The sequence below is a fragment of the Pyxicephalus adspersus genome, chromosome 5 (genome assembly GCF_032062135.1).
Source record: "Pyxicephalus adspersus chromosome 5, UCB_Pads_2.0, whole genome shotgun sequence".
NCBI classification, from domain to species: Eukaryota; Metazoa; Chordata; class Amphibia; order Anura; family Pyxicephalidae; genus Pyxicephalus; species Pyxicephalus adspersus.
In genome coordinates this window covers 133,180,645-133,192,356 of record NC_092862.1, presented here as the reverse complement: position 1 = coordinate 133,192,356, position 11,712 = coordinate 133,180,645, and the positions used below count along the sequence as shown (strand labels likewise).

The following is an 11,712-nucleotide window of genomic DNA, read 5'->3' as shown; positions in this document are numbered from 1 at the left end:
AAAACAATCTCTTTACTTTTAATGGACAAAAGTCAATGGTTAGGTGACAGCGTCTCTATAAGGCCGCAGGCATCTTCTATAAAGTGACTTATTGATACCACTTCAGGCAGACTGATGACTTCCCACTTTCCTCTTCAGTTGTTGTAAATCATATTCATGAAATGACGTTGCGTAACTAGGCATAAATAATTGTTTTGAGGAAGATGCTTCTAAACAATACGTTTTTGGAAAACATTTGAGCAAATAAACAAATGTCATATTACCCAATAGTTTTAGAAAATGCAAGGCAAGCATGTTGAGGAAGCTTATGGCTGCTGTGCTTACTTTGAACTACAGCCTATTTCAAGTCACTGATAAATACATTAAATTTATTCAGGAAAAAATGTCTTGTTACAATCAGTAGATAGAATATAAATCCTCATACAGAGTTTAGAGAGACACTGTAGGAATGTGTAATTAAGGTGCAAAGCCCATGGAAAATGGGGAGGAAAGAAGTGCCATTCCTAATATGCTTCCTTTTGCTTTTGAATACCGCACTGCTAAAATGCATGCATATAAATGCAAAATGCAGAAAAGCTGCCTTGATTTACTTTGCTGTCATGCAAAATGGTGTGCAAAGAGTTAAAGCCTCCAAAACCACAGTCTGTATATGAAAGTCTGCTACCTGCATGAGTTCTGCAGAGAAGAACCCTTATTTTCTGTGTGGAGGCAGTGGACTCTCTAAAAGGTCTAATACATCCCCTGCTGAATCGGAGATCTCCTATCAGCAGGGAACATGAGTTTTTTAAATCAAGCGAACTGCCCCTCCCCCACTATCAAGCCTCTGTCCTGCACACAAACAAGCAGGGAAGCCTCATTCGTATTTAGGAATCATCCGTATGTCGGTTGTGGGTCAATAATTTACCATCATTCAGCTTTTAAATCTCAGACACTCAGGAAGATCCAGCCTTATGAAACATATATATTAGCACCCTGGTTTAGCTTTACCTAGTTTGTCTGAATTTGAGACATCAAGAATCAGGGTTAAGGGGTTGGAAATCACCTAATACAGTGGTACCTTGGTATAAGTCCTTGGTCCGTTCCAGATCCTTGGACCTATACCAAACACATTTTTCCCATAAGAAATAAAAGGAAAATGAATAATCTGTTCCCATGAAAAAAAATCATATTGTTATTGGCATATTATACATTGGTGGGGTTGTATGAAATAATTTAAACATGCCTAATACTAAAGTACTTAAATACAAAAGCAATTAGATGAAATAAATGAAAATTTACGCTCCCTTTACCTTGCTGAGAAGAGTCGAGTGCCTACTAGGATGGTGCTGAGAAGGGAGGAGGAGGAGATGTTATGTAATTCACAAAGAGTTATAGCGCCGGTTGTTCACTGAATGGTAGCAACTGGAGTACTGACGCTCGTGGGCAGTCGTGGCTTTGTCTTGAGAGAAGTAAATAAGGGTAGCACGCGTGTGATGACTCATTTTGACCCATACAAGTTCTAGCACAAAGGTTGTATACTAAGCAAAGGTTGTACACCAAGCAAAATTGGACTTATACCGAGGTACTACTGTAGTTGCTCCCATGTCAGCTGCGTGTTCTCACAATCATATCTAGCAGTAGTTAGTCACGGTCAGCTTGACTTGTTCCAATAATGTTGAAGACATTATGCGACTCTCCAAGCTGCTTCTACCAGTGTAGGAAATTCCCTGGTCAAACACTCAGGCTAGTCATTTTTACAACAATTCACACCTTCAGCCATGTAAGTTAAAGTGTTAACATCCATGCAGACTTCCTGACACCAAGGATGGGATTTTGCTAATAGAACAAGATGGTTCAACAAATGTCATACCTTGACACCTGATCTTGGACAATGGACATCTACAGTGTCATGTTCCAGGAGTTTGTGCTGTGTGGATATCAATGCCGGGGTATGTCCTACACTGGGAGAACTGATGAAGCAGATTGGAAAGAATGTGAAACATTGCAACATTACAAAGTCCATCTGAATGTGACTAATACTAATACTATATATACAATGACCTGGATAAATGGGAATCTTTACAGACATGTTCTCACACTTCCCAAATGCTAAGACTGCTAAATAATTTAACCCTGTAGTGTAGTAGTGACATAAAAAGCACTGGAAAGCCCTGTTGGGGAAACAATATGTAAAGTTATGATGTTAGATTACAATTACATTGTCTCTCATACATTTTCTACAAAAATAGTGTGTAAATTGCAGCAAATACCTGCAGCAAAAATCAAAGCTTAAACTATGAGTGAAAGCCAGTTTGAGAAGCAAAGCTCCTCAGGTACCAAGTAGGTGTCAGAGCTTGCCTCGATCACATGACCCTCCTAAATTCCTATTTGGGGATCGCTATGATGAACACCCTCGCTAGTCAACAGGAATATGCAATAGTGAGATGCATACATATATGTGTAGATGCCTTGGTTTCTTTAATGAAGATTTCCTTGTAAGCGATTGGCAAGGATGCAAGTATTAGACTTCAAGGATCTCAATCTATCTGTTCTAGCTTGTAATTCCTGAGTAATGGGAAGAAAATGAGCAAACATGTATTTATATGTCACACAGATTGCAGTTCAGCTGATGAGGAACCACCTTTATCAAAGTTGTGCCCAATAAAAGCATAATTTTAATTCCCTTTATTCGGTGTGCTGAGATGTTGTAGCTGACACATTAGCATTTTATAGGTACAGTATAAAAATAAAGAAGACAAAGCATTGATGATTGACTGAGAATTTGTCTTCATTCTCTTTATAAAAAGATCACAAAGCACCTTTAAAACTCAATGAAAACATGAGTCAAAGTTGGTTTCGGTTGAAATCTATAAAAAAATGGTGGGGTATGGGTTGGGGAAGGGTTACAATTTGGGACCGGATGACCCAAAAATGACATTTTACATGCCAGGTTGTTATTTTTTTATCTGAAATGAGTCTGTTAAATGTCAGACCAGGTTATCCAGGATTTGGAACCAGCAGTGAGTAGACTTTGGAGATCGAGGAGTGTCTGCGTTAAAGGTTGTTGGGCTAATCGTCCTTTTCCACAATGACTTCCCCATGCAGGACTCTTCTCCTTTGACGAAGCATGTGCAAATACAGCTGGGGAAACACTAAAAAGAAAGAATTTAGATGGTAAATTACTTTTTATCAATATGGGGTCAATATCATTTGTGCGCTAGGACATGGGGCTTCAGAACTGGTCATCCCATGTGCACCAAAGGATTGGTTTAAGAGAGACGACTGCTTTAAGATTCTCTGATGTATGGGGCATCAGATGTTTGTCCACCTTTGATGAACAAGATAGTCCAACTAAGCTAGTGGATTGTTGTTGTTGTCACCCTAGCAGACAGACTAGTACTGTTAGATCCTAATATTTATCTATCCCTGGAGACTAGAATGAGCCTTTTTGGGGTATCTTGCACCCTTTTCTCCCAATCTTAACATGTTGAAAAGATTCTGAGAAAAACATAAAGTGACTAAGCATGATTGATGTATTATCGTGTATCAGACACCTAAGTTTTGCAGGTTCTTTGAGGGTTACTTCTTTCTCCACTCTTCAAAAAAATGTTTTTTTTTTTTAATTTTAATGCATTTATAGTTGAGGGATTTACAACCCCAAGTGAAAAAAAACGGCTGGGTAAATAGTGAAAACAAAGATAAATGACTTACTGGTAAATGACTTACTGGTAACATAGGTCAATAACCTTTGTGTGCTGGGGGATGGGGCTTAAAAGCTGGCCAACCAATGTGCACGGGAGAACTGATTTAAGATTACTTGGTTTAAGTATAGGGAATCAGAGGTTTGTCCACCCCAGTTGAACAAGAGGGTCCAACTATGGTACTTAATTGTTGGGATATAAGATTTGGGCCACCCTAACAGATAGTCTAGTACTGTTTAATCCTGGTATTTGCCTACCCTTGAAAACCAGTATGAGCCTTTTCGAAGTATCTTGCTCTCCTTTCTCCCAATGTCCAGGTTGAAATAAATTCTGGGAAAAACCCGGAAGTCAATGAACATTGTATTATGAATTGATGTATTAAGTACATTACAGGTTTGTAAGTAACTATTTGAATAGTTGATGACAAATGATTCACTTTGGCCTTTAGATGTTATATATATATATATATATATATATATATATATATATATATATATATTTTTTTTTTTTTTTTTTTTTTTTTTGCTATTTGCTGCTAAAGCTATGTGAGCATAATTATTTTGTTTTTGATCATTTATTATGGTTTTACATGTTGGAGACTAGAATGAGCCTTTTTGGGGTATCTTGCACCCTTTTCTCCCAATCTTAACATGTTGAAAAGATTCTGAGAAAAACATAAAGTGACTAAGCATGATTGATGTATTATCGTGTATCAGACACCTAAGTTTTGCAGGTCCTTTAAGGGTTACTTCTTTCTCCACTCTTCAAAAAAATGTTTTTTTTTTTTTAATTTTAATGCATTTATAGTTGAGGGATTTACAACCCCAAGTGAAAAAAAAACAGCTGGGTAAATAGTGAAAACAAAGATAAATGACTTACTGGTAAATGACTTACTGGTAACATAGGTCAATAACCTTTGTGTGCCGGGGGATGGGGCTTAAAAGCTGGCCAACCAATGTGCACGGGAGAACTGATTTAAGATTACTTGGTTTAAGTATAGGGAATCAGAGATTTGTCCACCCCAGTTGAACAAGAGGGTCCAACTATGGTACTAAATTGTTGGGATATAAGATTTGGGCCACCCTAACAGGTAGTCTAGTACTGTTTAATCCTGGTATTTGCCTACCCCTGAAAACCAGTATGAGCCTTTTCGAAGTATCTTGCTCTCCTTTCTCCCAATGTCCAGGTTGAAATAAATTCTGGGAAAGACCCGGAAGTCAATGAGCATTGTATTATGAATTGATGTATTAAGTACATTACAGGTTTGTAAGTAACTATTTGAATAGTTGATGACAAATGATTCATTTTGGCCTTTAGATGTTATATATATATATATATATATATAAAAATAAATATATATTTTTTTTTTTTTGGTGTAACCAGTACACTATCATTGCATAAAGTGTTTGACTCACATGGTATATAAGAACACATGACAGAGATGAGGAAGTAGTAGTAATCGAAGGAAACGTTGTACTTGTTTGGAAGTCGCAGAGAGTACATTGCAGTCTTCCTCACGTATGGTAGAGCAGCATAAATTGTTAGGAGTTCACCAGCTACACCAGCAGGATACAAGACAATAAATAAATTATACCTGGAGAAGAAAAGCAGACAAAGTTACTTCTCTCTTTTACTAGAATTTAGAATGCAGACTTCATTGATCCATAAATGGTGATGTGTATAGAAGTGCTGCAATAAGGATTATGCATGGTTGGGTGTCAATTCTTTTCGGCATAGTCGCTACAAAAACTAGTCTACTGAAAAGTGATATTTTAGTTACAGTTGACCCTGGCAGGTGGAAGTAGCCCCAGGCTTTCTATATTAAATACACCAAAAGTGAGATCTCCCTGATATATTTCTATTTCTGTGCTCGTTAATCTTTATGTTTTCTTAGCTCTACATGTAATATTCTCCATAGTACAAATTATCATAAAACCGATATGGATATAATTGGCACCCAGGTGTGCAGAACAAGAAACAAACTTATGATTTAATATTCTAAAATCTATCACAATAAATAATTTAACCATAGCAGGACTGACCCCTTAATTAATACTTTTATTATTAGGATTCTCTTTATTAGATATTTGGATTCTCTTTTTCCCTCTCAAACATGCTAATGACATTTTTCAATAAAACTTTTCACTTTTCAAATTATAGAAAAATCATGGCTGATTAAAAGGGTGTTGCACATAGTAGCACCCATCACAGCACCCTACCCCTGTACTAGAGGTGAGTGGAAAAAGTCTGGTCAAATCCAGTTGGATTAGTTGAAAAATCCAATGAGATTTGGAATTCCTGAATCAACATTTGTATTTTTTTGAGATTTACTAGATCGACCAAACAGGTACACAGGCTAAGCTAATCAAGTCACCAATTTACCTGAGCTATTGATAGGTATATCATTGACAGGTATTGTAGGTCTCTTTGGCATTTGGCAATAAGGATCAATTTCTGCTGCACTAAGTGAAGGAGGGGTAGGAGGGGATAGCTGAGGACTGCAGGCATCTGTTAGGACCCCAAGCGATACAGGAATACCTTTCCAGACATGCCATTGAGTATAAGGCCATCTTTATGGGTTCTAGATGACCCTTCATTCTGCTCCAGATGATAGTATATATAGATCCCAGATCAGATCACAAGACTTTAGAAGGGGCATTCTGTCATGGTCTTACAGCTTGGATTGGCTGAGCCCTATCATACCTGTCAAGGACAGATATTGTTCACTGCCATGTGTTGGATAGCAACTCAGATTGCTGATCCAAATTCCAATCTGAGGTTGGGATTGCTTTGATTTATGTTGTTATGTAATATGGTAATATCCAAATTTTCTGATGGGCGGTTGCCAGTCCTGACAAATGGGCAATCCTAGGCTAATTATAATTTATTACTATTGGAGATTATAAAAGCCAATAGGTGTTACACACACTAATCACTGATGTCACATCTATTGACTATGTTCATACTTTAATAGTCTAGGCACAAATTAAATATAGAGGTACTTATTGTCTTAATTTAGTTTTCCTATCAGCGCCTGCAAATCTGCACTCCAAATGTGAGCAGGAGGTGCAGCACTAGAAGCCAATTAGATTTTGCTGAATGCACATGTACTGGTAAGTAAAAAATGACCAGAGGAGATAATTATTAGGTAAGTTGTTTCTGCTTTATTTTTCAATTATTAGGGCTGCAGGTTGGGAGGTGAAATTATTGTACCCCTAACTCCAACAAAGTGAGTGGTGTCACCATCGTTGTGCTGTTCCATGAAGTTGCATAAAACCCAAAAGTGGCTGCATGGTATTAAAACTTATTTGGCACATATATGTATCTCATCCATGTCTAAATCTGTTTAGAGTTTGGTTTTACTGAAATACAGTTTTTCATATATGATCCATCATTTCCCACAATATTTTATACAGAATATATATTGCTGCCATTGTAACCTTCTGTCAGAATCATCTGCCTTGGGTTCCTCATTAAACCAGTCACCCCCCTAGGTATTGTTGGTCAAAATCTGTGACAACTTGGGACAAGATTCTCATATCGATTTGACAAAGACATCAAGGTAAACTGTCTTTGCCACGGCTGAAATGGTGTCACGGTTTGTGTGATATTTCTCAGACCACCTGGCAGACTGTCCTTTACCTCGCCATGGATGTTTGATCAGATATAGAATATAGGTCAGCATCTCTGTGTGCGGCCCTTTCAACAAAAGACAAAGACATGAGAGCAATATTCCCCAGATATAACATCTTCTTCCACTTATTAGGCTGAGAACAGGTTTATTCTAAAATTCATGAAAAGCAGCCATGGCATGCTAATACTGAAGTTATGTCAGTGAGGGTTTAAAGTGAACAGGTGTCCTGAATATCATGGAAATCCATCTCTGCCAATTTTGAACATCGGTCTAGCCTTCCTTTTTGACTCGCACAGTTGTACCGGCTCCACTGTAATTACTTACTATGATTTCACTACACACCCTCAGCTTCTTATAAGGTGCAATAAAAGCTGCAGTGAGTCAAGTAGAGGCTGGAGGATATCTACCATCATCTAGATCAATGTTTCTCAACCAGGGTTCCTCCAGAAGTTGCTAGGGGTTCCTTGAGCAGTGAGCAATTTGTGCCTTGCAGGTGAGTTTGACAGACACCAGTGATCTTTTTGGTTATCTATAAAGGTGACATTCTTCCCAGTGGCCAGGAATATAGGAAGCATTTTTCCAACTGACCACCATGCTAATGTACTGTGAACTGTGGATATAGAAATTATAGCCAGGGTTCCCTGAAGACCTGAAAATTATTTTAGAGGTTCCCCCACATTAAACAGGCCAAGAAACACTGATCTAGACCAGTGGTCGCCAACACGGACCAGAGCTGTGAACCACCAAAATTTTGTCGCGGACCAACGGTTGGCGACTGCTGATCTAAACCTTTCTTTTCCATGTTTACTGGCTTATATTTATTCATTGGATTTCAGTTCTTGCAATCATGGCTTCTCATCATTACATATGGGAATTTACCCAGACCGCCTACACACATAGACAGTCTGCCTAGGATCACCTTTTCCTCCAGGGTGACATACACCCATCAAGGTAATCTGATATTTGTATAACTCTTCTCAGAAACTAGCTCACTGCTTGCATCAAGGTTGAGGTTCTTGAGAAGAGTTCTGAGGCTGTCACATGTCCAATGTCACATAAAGTATGTAATGAGAACAGAAGGGCTTTTTTTATTTAATTAGCATTTTGATGACGGAGACAGAGGAAAATTCTGAAAATGTTCATGGATGTAGCTGTTATGCTGATCCAGTGCAGACTCAAACTCATCTGCTCCCACTGCAGCTGGAAAACATTTTTGCATGTGGCTCAGGGGTGTAGTCATAAAAAAGAGTTGGCATAGTACTATCTATGGTGGGAGTGCATGTGCATGATAACTACACCCCTGCCTATGTGTCACTCAAGGAAAAGAAACTTCCCCCTGAGCGACGTCACGCTACCAAAAACCAAAACCCGGCCACTCTCTCATCACAGGTCTGAGCTTACAATGGAAGAATGGGCAGTTTGTGTTCAGAGAGACAACCCGCCCACCGCCCTGAGCCTGCAATTCCATACGGGATAAATGGTCCAAGGCTCTCCCTCCCAGTGGGGTCCTTCTCCTGACCCCGGTGGGGGGGGGGGGGGGGGGGACTGGCCAGACCCACGGACCACCAAAGAATTGTTTGCAAAATAAGAGTGGGCACGCATGTGTGTGAACCTAGCAAAATGCTATCTGCAAGAGAAATTTCACTTAGCTTAGTAAATGAGATGACTCTCCACTGACTTCAACAATCCAATCATATGCAAGGAAAAATCCTGTTTAGATTTCCACTGGAAGTTTGTTTTCTTCACAATACAAATCTGTATTTCTCCCAATGTCCTGACATTGGGTGTCTATTTTTAAATGTCACCCAATCTTTACACATTTTTATTTAAATCTCATAAAAAAAAACAGTGAATACCCCCAGAAAATCTGAAATCTGATTGGGTGTCATAGGTTGGTACATTTAGCAGCAGATCTGGTTCCTCGTGTGTCTATGATAGTGACACCAGTGTTAGCTGGACATGTGAATCTGGTCTTCCACCAAAGATTGGTGCTTACCTGGCCCATTTAATAAAGTAGGGTAAGTGGTTGAGAAGATTAAAAGTGTAATAGGAATATCGAATGATCTCTGTCACAGTCCACACGACCAGGAAGAGAAGTACACCATTCTCATTCTGGATCTGAAAAGAATAAGACATAGTTGTATAGTTTTTGGTTCAACATTTTACAGTAAATCGTAATGCTCCTGACACATCATACTTATCCCGACATATCCTGACGTGTCCATTATTGCAAGGGGCCTTTTCCAATGAACACTACTATAGCTGAGCTTTTTTCCCTATGGCTGCCAGTAATAGGGGTCTTTCTCCACTCACACACAACAAGAGGGGGCTTTTCTTCATTGACCACCATTGTAAGTAGGCCAATCTCCACTGACCACAAATGCAAAGAGATACTTCTCTATTCACTACCAATGTAAGGAGCACTTCTTTGCTGAAAACTAATTTAGGTGCAAAAGAACACCAAAATAACTAGACTGTTTTCCCTAAGGCTCCCAGTGATAGGGGGCTTTTTCCATTGACCACTAGGGATGAGCGAGAAGGCCCCTTGCCAGTCTCGCAAAAATTTACTCAAAACTCAGATGAGTCCGAGAAATTTCGGCAAACCGATTTCGTGGAACCATCGGAAGTTGGTCACTGATGTTGATCACTGGGCACTAGAGGTTAAATGAGGACAAGGCTCCCCATTTATCACCTCTAGTGCTCTCTGATTGGTAGAGGAAAGGTAAACCCTGATGACAGCTCTAGCATTCATTCATGAGCACAGCCGTGGGAATCCTCCTGTCAGTGTGTGATCACTGGGCACTAGAGGTTAAATGAGGACAAGGCTCCCCATTTATCACCTCTAGTGCTCTCTGATTGGTAGAGGAAAGGTAAACCCTGATGACAGCTCTAGCATTCATTCATGAGCACAGCCGCGGGACTCCTGTGTTTTTGGATAGACAATCTCTATCCAAGAACACATCTTACAGTTCTAGTAGGGCTGCAAGAGCAATCAGATTGCTGTTGGAGGTCCCGAAAAATTTGAATTCGAATTTTTCACTGACCACCATTGTAAATGGGCCCTGCTCCAATGACCAAAAATCTAAAGAAATCCTCCCCCACTGTCCATCAAAGCAAGAGGGGCTTCTCTACTGAACACCAATGTAGATAGATCATTTTCCACCGGTCACCAATGACAGGGGCTATCTCCATTGACCACCAACTGGAAGGGGGGTTCTTCTTTACTAACAACTATTGTTGAGCCCTTTTCCAATGACCACTAATGTAAAGAGAACCTTTCACACTGTCTATCAAAGCAGCAGGGGGAGGATGGACCCTTTTCCACTGGTCACCAATGATAAGGGGCCTTTCTCTATTGCCCACCAACTTGAAGGGGGCTCTTCTTCGCTGAACACTATTTAAGAGGGTTCTTCTCCCCTAACCACTAAATTAAGGAGAAAGTATTTCAGTGACCATCAAAGGAAGGGGGTCTCTTCCTTACTGACCACATATGTACAGAGGTCCTTCTTCATTAACCACCAATAAAAGAAAGAATTTTTCCACTGAATACCAATGCAAGGTGGGCACTACAATTTTGGCGGTCTGTATCTCCTTTCTATAAATAATTCTTAATTGTATATTGTGACTACTATTAAAATAATGTTGACATACAGAGCAAAAGGTTGGGGAAGTCGGTGGGGTCAACCCATCAAAAATGCAAACATTGTTTCCTTTATTTATTCCCATATCTAATTTAATCTATCTAATCTATTCAATATTATATCTATCTCATGTCTATTGATATTGCCCATGTTCTAGAAGCTGTAGACATAAATATTTTTAGCAGGGATTTCTTGAAACATGTACATTATTGTAAGAGTTCCACCAAAGTAGAAAATATTGACAAAGCACTGGATAAAGCAATATTCTGTATGGAAAGGTAAATTTGGATGTATTTCATGCTGTTAGCCTTTTAAACAACCATCCATGAATCATCTGTGTGACAAGTGCGCCCCTTGCTGGTAGGTTATGAACATTACAGGACAGCTCACACCTGTAACATTGGTTTGGAATGCACTGTATGGGGATCAGCATGTAGCCCAGTCCAGTTTGTAGTCACTGAGCAGTAACAAGTCATCAGAGAATCTGAGCTCCATGATGATCGCAGAGATCCATTTATATTGCTCCAGTTATACACTAATGCTGCTTGCTCTTTTCTACTGCATGATAGGTCCAGTTGGAGAGTACAAGGTGTACTGACTTGTGTTTCCACCATGGAGGTCAGATGTTACCGCCATAACAACTAGGGATGAGCAGAACTGATGGGGACAATACATGGGGGTTATTGGGCAAGGATGATTTTTTTTTCATTTTAAGTTAATGAGCAAACTACTAAAAATACACAAATCCTTCAAATAA

At 39.3% G+C, this 11,712-nt stretch overlaps 1 protein-coding gene across 3 annotated transcripts in view; it reads right to left on the bottom strand.

Moving 5' to 3' along the window:
- Window positions 1-2,742: 2,742 nt before the first annotated feature.
- Window positions 2,743-11,712, bottom strand: part of HACD1 (3-hydroxyacyl-CoA dehydratase 1) — a 41,817-nt gene continuing 32,847 nt past the window's right edge. For all 3 annotated transcript variants that reach the window (XM_072412774.1, XM_072412773.1, XM_072412775.1), the window contains 3 exons: window positions 9,311-9,432; window positions 5,096-5,274; window positions 2,743-3,131 (listed from right to left, as the gene is read on the bottom strand). In XM_072412774.1, coding sequence (XP_072268875.1) covers window positions 3,049-3,131; window positions 5,096-5,274; window positions 9,311-9,432 — 384 coding nt within the window. In that variant the 3' untranslated portion in view covers window positions 2,743-3,048. The remainder of the gene's footprint in view (window positions 3,132-5,095; window positions 5,275-9,310; window positions 9,433-11,712) is intronic.